This window comes from Daucus carota, chromosome 1, assembly GCF_001625215.2.
Source record: "Daucus carota subsp. sativus chromosome 1, DH1 v3.0, whole genome shotgun sequence".
Lineage (NCBI taxonomy): Eukaryota > Viridiplantae > Streptophyta > Magnoliopsida > Apiales > Apiaceae > Daucus > Daucus carota.
In genome coordinates this window covers 36,961,054-36,984,014 of record NC_030381.2, presented here as the reverse complement: position 1 = coordinate 36,984,014, position 22,961 = coordinate 36,961,054, and the positions used below count along the sequence as shown (strand labels likewise).

Below are 22,961 nucleotides of genomic sequence, written 5' to 3'. Positions count from 1 at the left end.
ATATTCTATAAATATCACTATTTCATGAAAAATATTGAAAATCATTTATTTTCGACAAGTAGAACACATATGTTCTGTAATATGTAAATATGTTCTGCAAACTTAACATGTTTTGCAGAATAATGTGTTTTTCACTATTTAACTTGTAGAATGTTTAGGATTGTCAAAATTTTTAACAAAATAATGATGTTTATAGAACATGATTTGCAAAATAACACATTTTGCAATGTATTTATGCCATTCTATAGTTGCAGAACATACGTGGTCTACGGTACTACTGTAAATATGTGGACTACGTGGAACTTTGTTCTATCTTTATAATCATATAGTTCATTCTTATTATAAATCATTATGATTTATGATTTAGAAATATTATTATTTATAAATGACTCGACTTATAAATTACATCAAAATTATTTTAATTTATAAACTAAATTAAAATTTATTTTTGATTTTCAAAAATATTTAAGTATCACTTTTGTTTTTAATAATTTCTGAAATAAATTATAAATAAAAAGGAAAAAAGATAAGCAAAAGAAATCAATACCTAGTGAGGATAACCAGCGAAGTTGAGTAGACCTAAAACTGAAAAATAACAAGGAAAATGATAATATTTATAAAACACACTATATATTATAAAGAAAATTGAAGTTGATTGTTTCCCCCATCGTTGTTAATTATTCCCTTCATCCCCTTTTACATGTTCATTTTGTTTTTCGAGAAATCAAATTGATCAATTTTTGACTAAATATTAAAAATTATTTATTTATTATTTTTAAAATCCGAAAGTTGTATATTAAAATAGACAAAATATACTTTCTAATGATATAATTTTTATTACCTTTTGAATTATATAATATATTAAATTTTAGTCAAAATATAGTCAATTTAACTAATCAAAAGTCAAAATGCAAAGGGAACGATGTAAAAGAGAAACCGAGGGAGTACCTTGGACCAAACAATTAGTGACACTGCAACCGTGCAACGGCCAACGTGTAAAAAGAAATTTTAATGAAACATATATGGACAAAGGACACCTAACATCCATAAATTTTTTTAATAAAGAATTCGTTCGTAACATAAAAATCATTTAGTTATACGTGGTGTATTTTGGTGACCGTTACAATGCCAATTATTATCAATGGCTTGGACGATACCTAGTTGTATACTAGTTTATATTTGTAGCCACTTCGCATGTAGAATTGCATATGACACGAGTGTCGCAATCAATATTCACTAGCGGGAGATGCATATTGGAATTTTCAGAAAAGGCGAGTTTTGTACATATATCCTCTTCACTTTTTTAATAAGATTATGAACTGGGCTAACTATGTTAGCTCGAACATCGGCCCCAATATGTTGACTTCTTTAATTTATATCAAATATTTGTATGATCATTTAAAAAATATAAGATTTTGGAGTATAACTAATTATTTGTCTCTATTCACATGAAAGATTTTAATTTGAATTTAGCACTACCTATTAATTCAATTCAAGCTACTTTCTAAACTCCAAAGTCCAAAAACCATATTTATCGGGCGTGTTTGGTTGAGAGAAGCAGAAGCATTTTAGGAAACTGAGAATGCTAGCTTATCTCAGCTTCTGTTTCTTTCCAAACATTTTATTAACTTATTTACTTTTCAGTTTTACTCTACTTCTTTACTATAAGCAAGAAGTCGCTTCTTTTAAGTTAACTCAAACGGCTATGATACTTATCACCTTTGTTGCCACTCTCTAGTGTCCTCGTCAAGACATAAATTTTAGTACTGGCTAGATTGCTGCACGACACGATTGCCCGATCCTGGTCAGGTAATAGTTGCATTCAGGTCTTTTGTAACTTACGAGTGAGATGCACATGTTTCGTTGGTCAAAACCATTCTTGTATGTGGCATCCCTTCTCCATTTTTCTCTATCTTTATTAATTATGCATGGTGTGTATATATAGTAAAGTAGTAACCGCACATTATATACTTTATACATACATGCTTACATATATTTTCTTCCACGTCTGTTCTGCATTTCAGTTACTCATTTTCTGACCTACGATTCTAAATTTTGGTTGACATTTACATGAAATAATATTGTATAGTAATTTATTGTCTATGGACTGTAAGTTTGAGTTTTAAGGAAGGACTTACAACTGTTTCTTATTTGATACTGAAAAATACGTGTTTATGTAACATGTGAGAATTCATTTGAAGTTAAAAAATAGCCAAAAATTAACATAAAATCAGAAATTAGTTTCAATTTTTTTTTTTTTAGTAACTTAGTTTTTTAAACCTTTTTTTATAAAAATTACCCTTGAATGAATTACCCATAAATTATTTTCTATTATCATTATTAGATTTTGATAATCCATTAATCATTAATAACTCAAAATTATCCAGACAAACATTTTAAACTCCTAATTTATCACATTAAATCATGTTAACTCATAAGTCATAATTTTAAACTCAACCAAACGGGTTCTATGATATATGCACTCGGGATATATATGTATATATAGTGACTTATTACCGTACAAATCATTAAAATAAAAATTAGATACTAACCAATACAATTAAAAGATAATACAAAGGTTTGTGACTGAGTAAGGATAGACCCGAAACAAGCTTCCCACGAAGGCATAATAAGGTCTAGAAGGGACGACGTAAGACCTAGTGGGAATAAGGTGGGGGCAAACTTGGACTCTTGGGATATACTCTGAAATGAGCCTAGATGGACAGAATGGGGCTTAGCAGAGTCCGGGTGAGATTTGGTGAGATTGTGGGACAAGTTTGGACTCTTGGACTGTCAACCGTCTATTCTGGACCGTCCAGAAGCTTCGTGATGCTCAAGTGAATCCGGGACGAACGGTGTGAGCCGTGGGTAGGCCCAAGATGGGTAGGTATCATATAAGATATTGGTATCTTGGTTTGTATTTAATTTTTATTTTAAACTTTGTATTTGAATAGTGGCTTATATATAGTCTTGCTCTAAACAAATTATTAAATACAAACTAAAATACAAACCAATGTTTTTAAAAGAATGGGAAAGTTTGTGCATCCGACCATGAACCCCTAATTGAGTTTTAACAAGCGGGGGCCTATTGGACGGCATGGGCCCATCAGGACGGGGATTGGATCACCTATTGACTCTTGAACTTGTGTAGATCCCCTCTAATATATGTTTGGAGCATTAGTGAGACTCTAATGATATAAATGAGGTCGCGTGTGAGTCCTTGAGGGTGGTTTCATATAAGGTCCGTCCACTTATTTTTAGTAATTTGTATTTGATTATTGACTTTTATACACATACATACACACAGACATATATATACATATGTGTGTGTTTGATTTTTCATTCACAAAATTTAGAATATTGAAACTGATCTACGAAAATATATATTAAAATCCTGATTTTATTGATAAAAATTACATAATATTGAATAATATCTTTAATAATGCTTAAAATTTTGATAATCTTTTAAAACTTATTAAAATCTAATAATCTTGTAAATTATTGAACTTTGCATGGATGGTAAGAAATTTATTAATTATCTTGTATTTTTTTAAAAATTACTGCATAATTCATGAGATTTTAGAAGATTGTGTTTAAACCAATAATTTGATATTAGCAATACTAGATCTAATCCTTTCAACTGAACTTCACTATTATTTTATATACTATTTGAATTATCTTTGATCTATCAAAAAATGAATTAAATACATCACATAATAAAATTATTTTATAAATTTATAATATTTTAAAGTTTTAGAACAAGTCCACAATGTCCTAGTTAAAATTTCAAATATAATATAAAAATGATGTCCTAGTGATTTAAAACATAGTTAACTAACTTTAACTCAAATATATATATATAAAGAAAAATTTCAACTCAAATAATATATATATATATTACTAAAAGTATTATTTTATTATTAAAGAATAATATAAAATGGATAGAGAAATATTAGATGTCTAATAATTAATTATAAAATATATGAGAGATTATAGAATATACGATAGAATAGTAAAGGTGTCTATCAACATTTCTAATTTATATTCACTGTTATTATTATAATATTATATTCAACTTGTAATCAGGAGAGAGAAAGGAGAAAAAAAATAAGAAAAAAGAGAGAATAAAATATTTTATTCTTCAAAATACTATAAAAAATGGCTCCACGAGACCACAACGATGAAGTTTGATGTGAAACTGAGGGAGGTATCTCGAACACAGTCTAAACGAGAGGAAATAGAGCAGAAGTTGAGTAGGTGGGACCCTCTCCCTCGCCGAATATGGCCAAAACAGGTTCGTAACTACACAGCATCACCACCACCTTCCTCTTTATCTCTTTCTCTCTTCTATTTTTTCTTTAATTTGGCATTTCTCGCTTTAATTATGATATCAAATTTGCAACAGTAGATGCTCTCAAATTATTTTTTGTACACTATCTCACTATAGATATCTCACATGTTAGTGTATTTGTTTCACACCCGGAAATACAGTAACAAAATATACATTACTTTTCGTGAAAAGCTAGCTTCATATAAAAACAAGCCAGGGATTACATCACCTGAGTCAAGTGACCATGGTTATGTTTTCTTACCACCCTCTTCTCCCCTCTTTCTCTAACTAGTTCATATGTTGTTTACTTCAAGCTCTGAGATATGGCAGCTTAGCTCAATCTGTATTTGTGTAAATTGATCTTGTCACAAAAGATCAATTTTATCTTTTTATTATATTTATCAGTTTCGATTTCTTAAAGACCTAAAAAATGGCTGCTTCTTCATCTGCAACTTTCTTTGGTTTGAAACAAGAAGAGCTTCTGAATCTTCAACATTCCTCCGGAGGAGCGAACTCGGTTATGGCTTCTTCTGCGTCAGCTGCTGCTCCTCAGAGAAAAAAGAGAAACCAGCCCGGAACTCCTAGTAAGAGATCTGATTTATTAATATATATTTTGTGGTTGTAAAGTTCTTTTTTAATTTTATTTCTGTCTGTATAGATATATCTGAATAATTTTTAACGTCTTCTAGCTGGAAGACCCTTGTGTGAAAAATTGAGGGGAATGAATATGATGTATCATAGTTTTCTGTAGTTTTTTTTTGTGTTTATCTGATATTTGTGACAGGTCCTGATGCTGAGGTGATAGCTCTATCTCCGGATACACTAATGGCTACAAATCGATTTGTTTGTGAGGTATGCAACAAGGGTTTTCAGAGGGAGCAAAACTTGCAGCTGCACAGAAGAGGACACAATCTTCCGTGGAAGCTTAAGCAAAAGACAAACCGGGACGTGAGGAAGAAGGTCTACCTTTGCCCTGAACCTGGCTGCGTCCATCACGATCCGTCAAGGGCTCTCGGGGACCTCACTGGAATTAAGAAACACTTCTCCCGCAAGCATGGTGAGAAGAAATTTAGGTGCGAAAAGTGTAACAAAAAATATGCAGTGCACTCCGACTGGAAGGCTCACTCTAAGACTTGCGGCACTAAAGAGTACAGATGTGAATGTGGCACTACCTTCTCAAGGTATTACCACAATTCCCTTTAATTTCTTAATTCTTGAATTATTTTACATGCTTCTGAGATTTCCAAGGGGATTGAGCTGGACTTTGTTTACATATAATCTTAAAATTTGAAGAATAGTGCTTTTATGTGACACACACACACACACACACATGTATACTGAATTGAAGGGTTTGGTACTTTTGGCACTGAGATTTATGAAATCTGGACGGGAGTGATCAGAGTCCTTGTATGGAGTCTGTTGTGATTTTGTCTTTGTGTTTGGAACTAGCCTAAACTTTGTGTGGAAGATACAACATCTTCAAACATATAGGATTCTCTTCACAAAACTCCCATTTCAATCATCAATACCAAATGCCATCATTATGTACTTCAAGCTTCTCATTCAAAAAAATATAGTTCAACCAGAAACCACTGCATCTTTTCTTTATTTTGGAGCTTTCCCTCTTTCTTTATTATACCCTTTCTCTTCTATTATTCATGCATTGCTATACCTTCAAATTTATATATATTATCTAATTACCAAATTCATTCTCATGTTCTTTTGGCTGGATATGTACTCCTCGGTCGACATACATATATACTGAAATAAACATCGATCTCTTAATTACGATATAATACTCCAGTTAATATCTTTTTAATCATAATCGCTTGACGAATGTAATTCGTGTTCAAGTAGTGAAATTCTATAATCATCAACCTTTCTAAATTCACCGCTTTCTGTAAACTTTATACTTACAATCATTATTAGTATTTTCCACATATGGCAATTTGTTCTTATTATTTCATCTGCTCATTGGCTATACTAGTTTGTGTAACAATCACTGTTGTGATGAACACATACTGACAAACTGTTACTAATAAGGTTTTGTAAGTTTTGCATGAAGAGTAAGGATCGATCCAAGTCGTGAAGCTTTGGTTTTGTTTCATTTTTCATATTTTGGACCCCATTTGATAATCCTCCAGATTTGAGCTTTCGTGCAAAAATGTTTAGGGACCACTTTATGATAATTCAAAATTTCGTGTGAAATTGATTTATTGCCGAAGTAACAAAAATTGTGTGTTGGCAGGCGTGATAGCTTCGTGACTCATCGAGCCTTCTGTGATGCGCTTGCTCAAGAGACGGCACGTCATACACTGCTCCCCGCATCACTCAGCAACATGGCTGCTACAATTTACGCACACGCTAGTGGCGTTATGAGCAGCTTGGGCTCGTCCGGGCCTCTCGTTTCAGCTGACCGTCAGGAGCCATCGTCTCCTGTATTCGGGCTTGGTGCTCCAGCAGCTGCGCCAAGAAGTTCATTCACTGGCTTCCTATCAGGCCAGTCTGCTGGTGGATCTGCTTTTCGACCCATCCAGTCGCTCACAATGCCTGTTCAGCCACCCGAAGCTAAGCATAATTTCTCAAGATTTTCTGATTTTTCGGGCCTTCAGGGCTTTTCAAACAACACTACTTCTGCTGGCCCTATGTTCAACTTGGGATTTAATGGCAACGCTGATGTGGACAGTCCTCATCACGAGGTTGATCTTAACATGAACAGCCCCGGTCTTCTTACTGGTTTGATGATGAATGCGGATCCTCCTCCGGTTTATAGTCATATTAATACTATTCAGTCTCCGCAGCTATCAGCTACAGCTCTCCTTCAAAAGGCGGCGCTCATGGGAAGCTCTACAAGCAGCGCTGCCTTGATGAAGGGCTTGGGAAGCTCTTCGTCTAGCGGAGTAAAGTTTAGTAACTATGGTGGAGCTTTCGGAGCTGGAATATTGAGTGGAGGTGGCGGGGCTAGTGCAAGTATATTTCAAGATATGTACAGCTCAATCAATGCAGGTGGTGGGGGTTATGGGAATGGAGGGTTTGGAGGCGGAATGGGATTTAGCGGAAACAACCCATACGGAGGAGTAATGTACAATGTCAAGAATGATCATGAGGGGATGGAATTGGATGAAAAGGAGAATAGCATGGCTATGGAGCCGCAAAGTGTTCAAAGCGGGTACTGTGACAAGCTTACTAGGGATTTTCTCGGCATGGGAAAGAGGAGGACAAGCTTTAGTGGTGGAATGGAGGATGATCACAAAGGGAATGGAATAGCATCGAACTCGCCGGATAGTGAAGCAACCACCTCAGCTGAGCCTAACCCCTTTGTCCTGAGCCGCCGCGGCTTTTGATCCAGCAACAATTCAGGTATTCCCTCTATCCCACACACACACACTGATCTCCATGCATGTGTTTCTGTGTATATGTTAATTTGCATAATCTGCAAAGTAGTAATTACTGTTAATGTGTACTAAGTTCTTTCCAGCTGGCCAAGCATATATCGGAAAGTTGGCATGCATGAACCAAGTACTCCCTGTTATAATAAGGTCTCCCGGTCTCTGACAATTTTGGTAGAGACCAGAAGTTTTCTGTACATTGTGTTCTGTTCTTGTTTTCAAGCTCTTAACTCGACACATGTGTCTATGTACATAATTCCATATATAGATCAAGTCAGTCACGGGCCGGGTTGCAGTTCATGAATTATACAGCAATGTTTTTGATATTAATTTATCTTTTCTTTATAAGCTCCTATCCAATTCCCAAATATATACACATTGAACAAAACAAATGAAATTCTACAATCCACGTATATTTAAGGTTTCTAATTATTTGTATTTTGCAGGCCGGAGACTCAAGATGATCAAGGCATGCAGACAGACGCTTAATGTGATTTCAGTGACCTTGCATCTTTTACAAGAATCAATGAGAACAATCAGCAAAAAACTCATCTTTCTCTTTTTTCTTGGAACAAAACTTTTGATGGAGATACTTCGGTTTAGTTTTTATGTTTTGCTTAAACTTTAAAAATTACAGAGAGACGCCCCCCGCAGGCTTTGAACTTAGCTAGAGGTCGGTTTTTATTTGTTTTTGTGGTAAAAGTTTCGGATTGTGCTTGTTAAGTTTGAATCACCCTTTTTTGTGTTGCACTTGATGTATTTTTCACCAAACTGGGAAGTGGAAAGCATCCGGCTGATCCTATAATCTGCCATGAAAATTCACCAACATGATTAGGCAACTCACTTGGAAAGGTTTTTTGTATTGCTTAAACAAATTCACGTCTCAAAAAAAAATGAAACCTAGCTCTTTCAACTTCTTCTCGGGTTCTTCCCGAATCTGTTCCTCTCATGGCCGAAAGGTTATCATCAATTTTTTTTTTAAATCTCTCTCTCTCCACAATTTCCTTTGTTTGAAATACGTATAAATACTGGTGGTTATCAGCAGACATACAGTTAGTCAGTTACTAGTAAATGACTTAACTTCTAATGAGATGTCCTTAATCTCAATATATGTAACTTGGTGCTAGTATTTTAACTGTAGTACGTCCTGGGGTCTGGGGAAGCTGTCAACCCTGCTATTAGGTGAACATTACAAAATGCGTTAACATTTACACGACCGATCAGTTTAACCTTGTCAATCCATGCAGTCCCAATACGCCTTTGTCAAAGTTATACATGGTTCGTGGGTAGGGTTGTATTTCGAGCTGAGCCGGCCGAGTTTCAAGCCAAGCCTAATTCGAGTCAAGTTTAATCGAGTCGAGCCGAGTCGGCTCATTTAACTAATCGCGCCTAAATCTTTGCCCGGACTCGACTCGTTTAATTTAACGAGTCGAGTCGAGCCGGCTCATCTAAACGAGCTGGTTTTAACGTGTGAGAGATATTCAATGAAAAATATTCAATGGTTTCTAATTGTTAGTATTTTGCAAGCAAGAGATATAAGATGATCAAGGCATGCATGCTGACATACGCTTAATATGATTTTAGTGACCTTGCATCTTATACAAGAATCAATGAGAACAGTTAACAAAAACTCATCTTTCTCTATTTTCTTGGACAAAACTTTTGATCAAGATACTTTGGTTTAGTTTTTATGTTTTCCTTAAACTTTAAAGATTACAGAGATATGCCAGCAAGTTTTGAACTTAGCTAGAGGTCGGTTTTTATTTGTTTCATGGTAAAAGTTTCGAACTGTGTTTGTTAAGTTCGAGTCACCCTTCTTTGTGTTGCACTAGCTTGATGTATTTTTCATCAAATTGGGAAGTGGAAAGCATCTGATCGACTGATCCTATGATCAGGCATAAAATTCCACAAACATAGTTAGGCTCACCAGCTTGGAAAGGTTTCTTGTATTGCTTAAACAAATTCATGTCCCGAAAAATAAAATGAAATCTAGCTCTTTCAACTTCTTCTCCCGTCCTTCCCGAATCTGTTCCTCTCATGGCCGAAAGATTATCATCAAAAAATCTCCCCATCATAGATGACGACGTGCATGTTTAAAAATCTCCCTCTCCCCTCCCTTACTTCCTGCGGTATACCAACACAATTTCCTTTATCTGAAATACGTATAAATATTGTTGGTCATCAGTATGTCTACGATGAAAAGTAAACGACTAAACTTTCATTGAGATATTCTCAATCTCAATATATATAGCTTGCTAGTATTTTAACTGTAGTACTGTGAAGTGTAAACCTGCTATTACGTGAACATTACAAAATGCCTTAAAATTTAAGCGACCGATCGGGTTAACCTTGTCGATCCATGCAGTGCCAATACGCCTTTGTCAAATTTATTTATGGTTTGTGCCTTTGTGGGAGGGTGGTTGAGCCAAATGTTGTAAAATGGAGATATAGGTCCTAAATTTATAAGACATATTTTGAGCATGGATGAGATAATTTTTTATTTTTTTTTGACGAAATGGATGAGATAAAATTGATTCAAAGATACTCATAGTAAAAATTATTATTTTAGACTGGGTTTATGCTCAAACATTATACTTTAAATTAATTTGATTTTGTTTATTACTCTCTCTATCCTATTTTGCTTTTGATTTTTTTTACATGTATTTTAATTAGCATATCATATTTATATTAATACTTTTTTTCAAATTCATTATGTTAATATAATTAACACATCCAATGTATGTGATAATTACATTATGTAATAAAGAATAAAGAAAAGGAGGAGTAAATTTACTACTATCTTACCATCAGTATTCTAGAATAGATGATCATGTTTCCATAGACTGTTTTAGAATTTAAATATTATCAAATTTTTTTTATCTCCTCATGACTATCATATATGTAAGGATGTTGTATTATTTTAAGATATTATACAGGCCACTCTAGCTGGTAAAACTAACACAACCTCCCATAATAATTGTGTAAAAGTTAAATCAGGAATAATTTTTGTTACTGTTTCACCACCTAGCTCCTCACTATATTTATAAAAATTTTAAATTTTTAATATAATAAAAATTATATTAAATATAAAATAAATGTCGAAATTTTCTACAGTAACGGTGTCACGGGCTAAATAAAAGCAGGGGACCAAAATGAAGACAGCAAACACTAAAAGATTAATAAGTCACACCAGAGTCTCTGTCTGAGTCCATCATACATGTAAAATGTGTGTGTATGTCTGAATGCAACTCTACTGCTATAATCTAGAGATAATCGACACACATGCATTTATATACTCCCGAGACAGTTTTCTGGACTTTTCTACTGCCCATTTCAGCGGAAACCATACAGTGTTGAATGTACATACGTTGGCATCGACTTTGACTTAATTACCAACAGAGCTTATAGATAAAACTCTAATGGTTTGTCATGGCATTTTGAAATTTAGTGTAGAGCAAATTTTTTAATTTCTAACATCCTTCTAAAATACATCAACATAAATGTGTATATATTTTTAAATATATTAATATTTTTGAATATCAATCACGGAAGTAAGTTGCGACAATAAATGTCAAATATACTAGAAGAATATTAATAATATATTAAGATTTTTGATGATTTGATAGTATTAGTCTCAAAAGATAGCAATTGAGACACCCTAGCTATTTCTCTAACAGTAAATGTGAAATTTCTAGTATTAATTAAATTAAGGCACAACTGCAAACCCTCCATCATAATTTTACCGAATAGTGACCTGGAGTTAATTTTGCATTACTTATGAGTTTAAGGAAAATTTATATATAGTTATTACAATATTGAAATAAAAACAATAGAAAATTTGACAGGTTAGGTATTAGGTGAGCAGACAAATTCTATGTGAAACATAAATAAAGCTGTGTGTGTATTTGTTACAGATTTTATGGATGGAATATGCTTGTAGACATAGACTACAAGACATACAAATTAAATAACTGTCACTTTTTAGTTTTCATGGATTGAGACTAAAAGTTATACAGTATTGCAGCGGCTGAGGTCCTTGTAATTGCAACACTATTTTCTTAAATTTCATGCAACAAATAATGGAGCGACAATTTTTCAAATTGCAAAATAAATCATATGTCAAAGAATTAGGTCTTTGTGGCAATAATATTGTGTAATCATCATCTTAATACATAATACTTTGATCTTCCTCACAACATACATCATACATGTCCTCATTGCAATTTGGGATTTCCAAATGAATGCCTTACTTGTGACAAAGAGCTCAATCTTGGATTATCTAAGGAAGTCGTTTCATTATTTGTAGCAGCTTGGTGATCCCTCTGTGAGAATTCAATACTCGAATTTCTAGCTCTCCCTCCTCCAATGCCGAGGAAATCCAGTGTCAATCCATCACCTGAAGGCCCTTTCGTGCTTTGTAAAACATTATGATGCATCTTCCCTGCAGCTCCAACATCATCCATTTGCGATCTCATAGTATTCCCACCAAACGCTGCAAAATTATTATTATGTTGATGATGATCAGCCCCATGACTTCCATAATTTCCATTTGCAAAAGGGTTCGTTAGTCCTTCAAGTTGTTGGTGTTCATTTTCGGTATTAAAATTACTTCGTCCAAACTTATTAGCATCAGTTATGGATGAGGTCCTGTTGCTGCTTCCAAGTCCTCTTAGCAAAGCAGCATTTGTGTTGCTTGTTGTTGAGCCCATTTGAGCAGCTTTCTGTAGCAATGCAGTTGCCGACATAGGCCCCAATGCTGGACTTTGATGATCATGAGAAGTGTTGTAGATAGTGTTATTACCTGAAAAGATACTTGTGTTTCCTTCATTTCCAAACTGATGATCTTGTATCAAGAAGCTTGAACTATTATCAGTACTGTTGCTAATACTGTTTGTAGTATTACTACTCGGATAGAAGCTAAGATTGAACAAGTTTGAGGCTGCAGAAAGGGAGTTGCTCCTGTTAGTTTGTAAATGATCAGGTAGTTGCATTAACCCGTGAAATGACTTGTTCTGGAGTTCTTGAAACCCTTGGTTTGAGTCAGGTGGTGGCATGAAGTAGGGAGATTGTGGAGGTTGAGTAGTGAATAATGACGAAGAACTTGAAAGCTGCTCCAACTTGGCTCCACTAGTACTAGTACCACTTCCTAGCCTTAACATATTGTTTGAATGAATCTGCGCTTGAGAGAGATTCAAATGCATGGGATTGTTTCCAAATATATGGCTACTGATGCTAGAAGGATGCCTTTCACTTTCTTGAGCCAGTGCATCGCAGAAGGCTCGGTGTGTGATGAAACTGTCACGCCTGCAAACAAATAATTTGGTGAAGAAATGGTCATGGACAATATATATATATATATATATATATATATATATATATATATATATATATATATATATATATATATATATACAGACCACTTGTCAAATATAATTAAGGGGTATTAACAAAACTCTACAACTGACACCAGAACTGTGAATTAAACACCATATCATAAACAAAAAATTAACTGTAATACAAGTACTGCAAATGTATATTTCTCTCACAAGCATATAGGGGGTTTTTCAAAGAAATTAATTCTAGCATGATAATACCGAGATAGTTGTTGTGCACTAACACACCAAAATTTAAAAATAAGAACAACAATGTTTTGCAAAGCCAAATATAATGGAGAAATTATTTCCTCCGCGAATGTCACAGTACTATCGTCCTTCCACTAACGGGAAAACATCTCCACCTTTCCAAACACATAGAGACAAATGGCCATTACACATTTTGATTATCATGTGTACAAGTGATAGTCTATTTATAATTAAAGATAGATGCAGGACATGGATTCTGAGTAAGAGGGGACCTCTAAGTACCACAGCAATTTAGACAAGAAGAGAGCCTGCAATAACACAGGGTCTGAGTGCATGGAGCCACACAGAATAGACCAAATCCAGCAAAACACCATCCATTTCCACACGTGAATACCACTACATGTTGGCGATGTTCCCTATGCCAAATTTCCTATCTAGCTACCTACCATACTACTACATACGTATTGTTCAATTTATTCAATCTGAATTGTAACCGAGAACAGACGTCGTAAATAGGCCTATTTGTTGTAGTGTAACCGAGAAATTACTAAAGATTTTAGCACGTACCTGGAGAAGAGAGTGCCACAGTCACATCTGTATTCTCTAGTGCCACATGTTTTGGAATGAGCTTTCCAATCCGACTGAACAGCATAGCGCTTAGAGCATTTGTCACACTTGTATTTCTTCTCACCATGTTTACGAGAATAGTGTTTCTTAATACCAGTGAGGTCTCCAAGTGCACGAGAAGGATCATGATGAATACAAGTGGGCTCGGGACAAAGATAAACTTTCCTCTTGATCACTTCGTTTGTAGTCTTCTTTTTTAGCTTCCAAGGAAGGTTGTGTCCTCTTCTGTGAAGTTGCAAGTTTTGTTCTCTTTGAAACCCTTTGTTGCATACCTCACATATGAACCTGTTTGTTGCCATTAGTGACTTGGGAGATAGTGCAATTACTTCAGCATCTGGATCTGTTACATATATATAGTCCAAAATAAATTATATAACAGAAATCTATTAATAATTCCCCTATAAAAACAGCAAATAACATCAAAAATAGCTCAAGGTCATAAAGTAAAAACACAGCTTAAGTTTCATCTACAGAGAGAGAAATAAGAATGAAGTAGTTTCAAAATTAGGGTTTTCATGACAGAAGAATGAGACTGAAGCAGTATTACAGGAGCAATAAATATGTAATGATTAGGTGAATATGTGCATCTACAGTTTTCCATATTTATGTGCATTAAAAATAGGTACTTGCTTGGAGTTCCAGGAAGATTTCTCTTCTTCTTCTGTGGAGCTGCTGCTGCTGCTGCTGCTGCTGGAGCTGTTGAGGAATTAAACATGGTGGAATGTTGTTGTGTCATCTGGCCTTGATCTTCCCCTCTTGCTCCGAAGAACATCGAATTCGATGAATTAGATGCTTCCATGTTCATCAGGATTTACTATATATATGTATGCTGGCTTTTGAGGATTTGGCTTATTGTACTGAAATCAAACTGATGGCTTGATTCTGCAACCAATAATTGACCAAAAGAAGGCAAGCTAGCTTTTTACTTTTCTGCACTCAAAAACTTAGTAGAAGAATTCAACCAAAGCCTTCTTCAATTCACTGAGTTGAGATACTAGTATCTTTATCTACAACAAAATATGAGATACTATCCAGCTAGCTAGCTAGCTCTGATTGGAGATTTGTTATTTATAAGCCAAGAAGAAACCAAGATGAAAGTATATTGATTTAAGGGACAACTAAAATTTGGAGATAATTGATGAAGAGGAGTTGGAAGAAAACAGTCCATCCACTTGACCATTTTTACCTATATATTAATTAGCTTTTTCTCTATACTTAATAATTCTTTTCTTCTGGTTCCTTTTTGCAGTGCAATAGAATAATATCTATTTATAAAGTTAATTATTATATATAAAGCAGTTGATGTGTCCGGTTTTCCTTCAATTATTTGATGCCTAGTATAATTATTAAACATGTAAATATACTTTGTACTTCATTTCTACATAGCTAGGTATTATTGGCAGAGATGAATTCATGAAAATGGAAATGAAGTTGCAAAAATAAGAGAGAAAAAATAGAAATGGAGGGAGCTGGGTCTGGGTCTGGGGACCTGGGTGCATGTTACTGTCCATGCAGCTCACAAGCAGTCCAACAAACCGTCGTGAAGCGAAGATAAACTGGGCCCACTCTGAGCCCATGTAGGCCCACTCTACTACTGTTACTCTCTACCTCACACACTTACACATACAAAACAGTTCTGTGTCAAGAGTCCAGACAAACCTGCCTTCGGTCACCCCTTGCCCTCTTTTCAATATCTGACATGGCTCATATACTCGTATAGAAAATAACCTTAGCCTGCATTATGTTTCGAAATCTTTATTTGTCTGAAAATGATTGAATTTAATTTTACAGACTGAGGTGAAAACTGCTGTCTGAGATTAAACATGAACGCTTTGATTTGAAATTGACAAGATAAGGGTGAGATTTAGATCAAATCACTTAGAACTATTTGTTTACGCTTTAATTTACCAAGTATTGTCTTCTTCCCAGCATCAGTGATTTTTAAGTTCAATATTTTCGAATCTCCCCTGCAATCGATACCAAAGTTTTTCATAATCCACCGACTAACATAACCATCTTCACAACATCACCGAGCTTAACTAACTTGAACTTGAAAAAACATAGTTGAAGTCTCAGAAACATAGTTAACATTCTCAGCTTTTTCTAAACGCTTCTGACTTTTTCCAAATGAGTCAAGAAAAATAGAAAGTGATTTTTTAGGGAAAAAAAGCCGGAAGTAGTGGTAGCCAGACATGCACCGATCTCTGATGTGCCTTTTTTTAAAGGTTGTCTGGAGTAATCAGTGCCATATCATCATACTTTAATACTAACACAAGGACAATCATCACCCAAACCTCTCTAAATGTAATTTGTTCAAAAGCGGAACAATATATTTACAATTAACAAATAAATTTTATGATCGGCAATGATTTATAGAGGTTGTGGCTGTGAATGAATTCCTCATGTCTACGGTAGATGGGACGACAATTACAAGAAAGGAATATTTCTTAAGAAGGAAATGGAATATTACAGTGCATGCAGTCATGCGGGGGTGAGTTTCAATTTCACTCTCCATTGTGTATTTCAGATGAATTGAGAAGGGGGGGCAAAAAAAAAGCGAATATTACAGAAAGAGAAAACACAGCAATCATCCGAGTTGAGATTTCTTCATCCAACCCAAGTTTTGTTGTGTATATATATTTGTTGTCCCACTGAAACGCAGTATGAACACATCGGACATCGTATGAACATCTTTCAAATACTATTACGAGTATAAATTATAAATTAATAAGATTCTAATTAATAAATCAGCTTTGGATGAAGAAATATTATAAATTTTAGATAGATAACAAATAAATAAATTTGTAACATCCGTTCTGTAAAAAAATATAAAATTATAACATCCGTTATATTCTTATATATTATAAGTGTAAGCACTATATTTTGATTACATGTTATTAGTGGATCACATATATGACAAAAAAGCTGACTTCTGGCTTATACTTCTTTTTACCTGTTTGTGTAAATAAGGAGAAGCATGTGTAAGAAGCTATACTTCTTTTTACCTGTTTGTGTAAATAAGGAGAAGCACGTGTAAGAAGCTGAGAATGCTAACTAAGCTTCTCATTCCAAACATTTTAGGGTAGTGATAATTGCACACCTTAAATTGATTGTTGCACACCCTTTAGTGATTATTTGACCAAAAATAACCTCTCTTTTTCATTTTAGCCTTTACCTATTAAAGTGCGAGATAGACGGTTCGGGTTGGGCGGGTTGACAGAATTTATTGACCCAACACAATTAAGTCGGGTTCTCAAAATTTCAACCCAACCCGAATAGTATAAATTTGTAACCCAAACCAATTTGTAGTACTTCGGTTTGGAGTGGTTTGGTTGAGTTAATAAATATAATAATCGCCGGTATCAAATAGGTCTTCAACGTTCAATTTTTTTACACTAACAATTACTTTAACAAGCTTGTCAAAGACATAAAATTGAATTCAGTTAAAAAAAATAAGTATTAACATAAATAATGAACAAATATATTCATGAATTTAATCTCATATTCTCATTCATGTTTGTTTTCCATTTAAATAAAAAAATTTAAGATCATAAATATATTTACGTAACAAACAAACAATAAATTTAATCTCATATATATTTAAATATTAAACGAAAATTACTATAATAAATTTAAAGACACAAAATTATAATAAAATTAATTGGATTAGGCTAATATGTGATGGGATGGATAAATTTGATATGTTCTCATAATTTTCAATCGAGTTAGGCTGGATCGGTTTATAAAACCCGAAACCCATGTCCAACCCAACTAAATCTGGTTAATGCTATTACAATCCGATTACTAGTCGGGTTAAAAAATTTCGGATTGGATTAGACAAAATATGGTCAGTTTGGATCGGGTTAGTCGGTTTCGCCAATCCGCATACACCCCCAATGCGAGAGAGGTATTTAATAGAGGTTATTTTAGTCATATAGAAGCATAGGGTGTGCAACTATCAATTTACCATGTTAATTTATTAACTTATACTTTTCACTTATAATTCACTTCTTAAACTACCCAAAACCGCCTCTATATCTTATAAGTCAACTCATATATGCTTGTATATAGGTTTATGATTTGTCTTCTTAATTCAAAATAAATTATATCTTACTAATTTTAATTCTGGATCATATCTAAATATTACGAAACTATATATAATTACCTAATATTTTCTTAAGTAGCATACTAAACAAAAATATTATTATGCACAATACTAAAATTAGTAAGTCAAAATTAATCCCAACATAATAAATAGTTAATATCACAATATTATTTTAATTAAAATATTTTCAAAAATAACATGTTAGAAAAGAACTGGACAGTTATAACACAACACATACATGACATCATATAATTATTTTCATCAAATATATAAAAGATAAATATATCAAAATGAAAATCATATTATAAACTCCCGAATTTAGAAAATTAAATAATATTAAATATCATAAATTCATATTTTTAATATGAAACACATTCATAAATATAATTTATTTAAAGTTGGCATCACATATATAAAATCATATCATACAAATATATATATATATATCTCTGTGTGTGTGTGTATCAATAAAAAAATATCAAAAAACATGAGAAATATCATAACATCACTGCTAATAGAAGTGGATACTTTTATAATTGAAAATAAATTTAAAATTATTTTTTCTGATAAATCTAACTTACAAACAAATTTTAAATTTTATTATATTAAATATAATTTAATAATATTGGTATATATTTTATTATATAAAAAATTGGTAATCATCAAATTATCTTATATTTTCTTTACTGGTTTTTTTATGTTATATATGATATATTTACTGACCATATATGTACGGGATCTAAAATTTGGGCCTGGGTTGCAACTTGCAAGTTACTAGCCGCCGCGTTCGCTATAGGGTTAAAAATGGGGCGGGTTCGGGGCAGGGACTTCATTTCCCAACCCCGCCCCACATAATTTTTCCCCGCCTCATTCCCCGCGAGGATTTATTTTTAATCCCCATTTCCGTCCACCCGGGGACTTAATATAATTTCGCCCCGCCCCGCCCCGCTTCTATAATATTATACTTTAAATAATTACATTAAAATTAAGTAATTTTTCTTCAGAATTTAATAATAATATACGAGACATGTATATTAAAAGCAAAAAATTAATTATAATAGAAATCAAAGAGACATGTTATACATTGTAAAATTATAGTTTTGTGTATTAAAAATAATAATATTAAATATAACAAATATATTATATTAAATATAATAAATATATTATATTAAATATAATTATTTATTTATTTTAAATATATGCGGGACGGGGCGGGGATTCAACAAATAACATACTTGCCCCATATTTTGGCGGGGCAGAAAATCATTCCCCGTCACTGCCCCATTCCCCATATTAGCGGGGCGGATCTGCCCCATTCGGTGCGGGTTAGGGCGGGTTCCCCGTTTTCCCCACCCCATTTTTAACCCTAGTTGGCTATAATCGTTGGCTAAATTAGACCGGTAAGACATTAGGTAAAATTTGCTGAACCTGTAAGACATTGTGCTTCAATGATATTGGCTATATTGGTTGGCTATAATTTAAAATTAGTATGTTATTAATATTTAGATTGTTATAAACAGATTATGTCAGTTTAATATGGCAATAATTTATATGTAATCAGCGGGAAGGAGGAAAATAAATTGCACGGGATGACGTGGAATTCATTACAGATCTGTAGTGGTTCGACAAATATAGTTATCCATAGAGGGTGGCTATAATTATAGACAAGAGCTTGATATGGTTGCAATGGTATTTTTTTGTGGGCATTAGCTAAAATTTTTAATTTTGGAAAGTCACATAGACTTTTAGCCAAGGGATTCTCATGATTGGAGATGCTCTAAGAGCGTCAGCCTAATAAAACATGACATAAAATTAGTATATATAATATTAATACATAAATCTGTTATAAATTCAAAGATCATGGAACTGTAGTCTGTATATGTTAAATCGGTCTTTCTAATGTGTGCCCAAGGGCACACAATAAGCACCAACTTTCATGAAAATAGCTTGTTTTGATTGGTGGAATTGATATGAATACATGGGCCATTTACATTTATTGTCCATCCACCAATCAAAAACTAAAATTCTCATGGGAGTTAGTGACTATTGTGTGCCCTTGGGCACACCATAGAAAATTCGATGTTAAATATGTTGAGTGCAGAGTGCAACATAAAGATGTTAATGTGTGTTTTTATGATTCCAAAAGATTTTTATGATTCCAAAAGATTTGAAATGCTAGAGTGAATGAGTGATATCAGTTTTCAGTTTTCACAATCACCCGAAGTACTTCCATCTCAAAGGCCCACTCTGTACCGATATGAATGGCCCAGAGGTGAGATCGTAACTCATTGGCACCTTTTAACGGGCCCATGAGTCCCTGTCCTTACGTGTGTACTCTCACCTGAATAGTTTCTCACTTGGTTAATTTACGCGGCACTATACCTATGATTATAAGAAAAAAAATTACAAAAGTATTGTACTTTTAGAATCTTTCGCATACAAATTTACAAAAAAAATTGTCTTTTGAAGCAAAGAATTGTAAAAATACCAAGGTTGTATTTGTAACTAGGATTTTTGCCCGCGATGCATGGTTTAGTATTTAGTAATATTTTCTTAAAAAGAAAAGGAGAAAAATTTGTTTATGAAGGCTGAAATGTCACTGGAAAAATAAAATGTTAATGCTTTTTTTTTTTATGAAATTAGTTTGGGCTGAGTTTTTTTTTTTTTTTTTTATAGATTCAGCCCAGCAGTTGTTGAGTAGTTTTTGAGTGGATACCCATGATGGGCTTGTTAACCCACGTGACGGGTTTGCTAATCCAAGATCCGGACCAATACAATTTTCCAGTGGAGATGATAAATGTATTTTTATCCAATAATTTGAAGAAGTGTTAGTTTTCTTAAAATCTGGTGCTAACGTTTCTAATGTAATTTTTTGAATAATTTCTGAGAACAAATGGAATAACAATCATATATGTAATTTATGATTACAAATATATTTACAAATACAATCTCTGTATTTTTTAGAAGAAGTTAGGGAAAAATGGTATTTTTCTAATTTTTGTTAATTGTATTATTTTTTTCTCTCCTTAACGTGAGAGGTTTGTTTTTCTCTCCGGTCGCATAGATTTGTGAGAGGTAGCTACAATGGCTACAATGAATGATATCGATATGCAGTTGGCTGAATTGGATATAGACAACGAGGAGAATGAGGAACTGGTCATTGAGGAAGGGATTGAGGAGAATGTTAATAGATTTGAATTATGCCTGGTGGGACGTTTCCTAACTGAGAAGAACATCAATGTTCGCGTTATGAAGTCGAAGTTAGCAGATATTTGGCGTCCAACCATGGGTATCAATATAAAGGACTTGAAACCAGGTCTGTTCTTGTTTCAGTTTTATCACAAGGAGGATATGCAATGGGTTGTTAAGGGGGGGGGGCGTGGTCGTTTGATGGGGCGTTACTCGTGATGAATGTCATTAAGGTGGGTGAGGACCCTACAAAGGTGCCGTTAACAGAGGTTGAGTTCTGGGTCCAAATATATGATCTTCCAGTTGGCTTTATGACAGAAGCAATTGGTAAGCAGCTAGGGAACTTTTTTGGGTCATTTGTGGAGTATGATTCGAATAATAATTCCAGTATTTGGCGAGAGTTTATGAGGCTACGTATTAAGGTGGATGTTCGTAAGCCTCTAAAGCGTAAAAAGAAATTATGCAGAAAAGACAAGTCTGAGGTGATAGTGCAGTGTAAGTATGAAAAACTTGGAGATTTCTGCTTTGTGTGTGGTTTGCTGTCACATACGGAGAGATTTTGTCCAAAGAAGCACATCATGGATTCGGAAGCAGCTAGTAGAGACTGGGGCAGCTGGTTAAGAGCCCCTCCACGCAGGTCAGCAGGCGGTAACCGGAGTAAATGGTTGAGGACGGAGGGTGATGATAGCTGGGGAAGTAAGGTCGGAAACGACTCAGGCAAGGAGAGATTTTCGGGATTTCAAAATCCTGATTTCCCGCGATCAGATAACAATCAGCCCAACAAACGTAACAACATAACAACCAGAGCTGTTTTCACGGGAGATAAGGATTATATGGAAATTAATTCAAATTTGGAGGAGGGAAATGTTTTTCAAAACTTAGTCAATGGGCCAGAGGAGGAGGAGTTAATTGGGCTCAAGTTAGAAGAAAGGAAAAGGCAGCGAAGTGAGGCCCATGAGTTTTCGGGTACAATTGTCTCTAACCAACAATCACACCAGGAATCTGTTCTTTCTCATGTTGATTGTACAGATACCACACCTACTGTTTTGGCTACGCTTGCAAAGCAAGCTAGCCAGCACAAATGAGTTGCCTAGGATGGAACTGTCAAGGCCTTGGGAACCTTCGCACAGTTCTTACGCTTCGTGACCTTATTAAAGATCACAATCCCAAGTTTGTTTTTTTAAGTGAAACTATTTCTTTTGCAAATAAAATAGAGGAGCTAAGAGTTTCTTTCGGTTTTGATCAATGCTTCTCTGTAGATAGAATAGGTCGTAGTGGAGGTCTTGCAGTAATGTGGAAGTCTCCTGTGAGGTGTCAGATTACTAGTTACTCACAGAATCATATTGACGTGGTGTTTTTGGAGAATAACGTCGAGTCTTGGCGGCTGACTTGCATGTATGGGTATCCTGAGAGAGGAAGGAGGAGAAATTCTTGGGAGTTAATTCGAAGGTTAGCTACTTTATCTCCTCTTCCTTGGTGTCTCTGGGGGGATTTTAATGATCTTATGTATGCTTCGGACAAGCAAGGGGGTGTTCCTCATCCTCAGAACTTGTTAGACGGCTTTCGTTCTACTATAGAAGAATGTCAATTGTCAGAAATCGATATGTTTGGAGGTAAATTCACATGGGAACGTAGTAGAGGCACTGATGCATGGGTCAGAGAGAAGTTGGATCGTGCGTTTGCAACTTCAGGTTGGTGGGGTAAGTTTCCGCTATGTCATTTGAAAGTCTTGCATACAG

General features: G+C 34.3%; 2 protein-coding genes across 2 annotated transcripts; one reads left to right on the top strand and one right to left on the bottom strand.

The window, feature by feature from the left end:
- Positions 1–4,477: 4,477 nt before the first annotated feature.
- On the top strand, positions 4,478–8,468 carry LOC108200482 (protein indeterminate-domain 4, chloroplastic-like). Its single transcript, XM_017368656.2, has 4 exons — positions 4,478–4,914; positions 5,115–5,511; positions 6,579–7,690; positions 8,166–8,468. The coding sequence occupies exons 1-3, from the start codon at positions 4,761–4,763 to the stop codon at positions 7,672–7,674; spliced, it is 1,647 nt and encodes a 548-aa protein (XP_017224145.1). The 5' UTR covers positions 4,478–4,760; the 3' UTR covers positions 7,675–7,690; positions 8,166–8,468.
- Positions 8,469–11,810: 3,342 nt separating this feature from the next.
- On the bottom strand, positions 11,811–15,103 carry LOC108210269 (protein indeterminate-domain 5, chloroplastic). The gene is made up of 3 exons (XM_017381585.2): positions 14,559–15,103; positions 13,869–14,268; positions 11,811–13,023 (listed from the first exon to the last, which is right to left on the bottom strand). Exons 1-3 carry the CDS (start codon positions 14,731–14,733, stop codon positions 11,934–11,936), a joined length of 1,665 nt encoding a protein of 554 aa, XP_017237074.1. The 5' UTR covers positions 14,734–15,103; the 3' UTR covers positions 11,811–11,933.
- Positions 15,104–22,961: the final 7,858 nt, after the last annotated feature.

What these genes read in the sequence shown, in the direction of transcription:
- LOC108200482 (XM_017368656.2), top strand. Translation starts at nt 4,761, where the DNA reads ATGGCTGCTTCTTCATCTGCAACTTTCTTTGGTTTGAAACAAGAAGAG. An exon ending in AAACCAGCCCGGAACTCCTA is followed by an intron (nt 4,915 to 5,114) that starts GTAAGAGATCTG and finishes TATTTGTGACAG; the next exon opens with GTCCTGATGCTGAGGTGATA. An exon ending in TGTGGCACTACCTTCTCAAG is followed by an intron (nt 5,512 to 6,578) that starts GTATTACCACAA and finishes GTGTGTTGGCAG; the next exon opens with GCGTGATAGCTTCGTGACTC.
- LOC108210269 (XM_017381585.2), bottom strand. Translation starts at nt 14,733, where the DNA reads ATGAACATGGAAGCATCTAATTCATCGAATTCGATGTTCTTCGGAGCA. An exon ending in AAATCTTCCTGGAACTCCAA is followed by an intron (nt 14,269 to 14,558) that starts GCAAGTACCTAT and finishes TATATGTAACAG; the next exon opens with ATCCAGATGCTGAAGTAATT. An exon ending in TGTGGCACTCTCTTCTCCAG is followed by an intron (nt 13,024 to 13,868) that starts GTACGTGCTAAA and finishes ATTTGTTTGCAG; the next exon opens with GCGTGACAGTTTCATCACAC.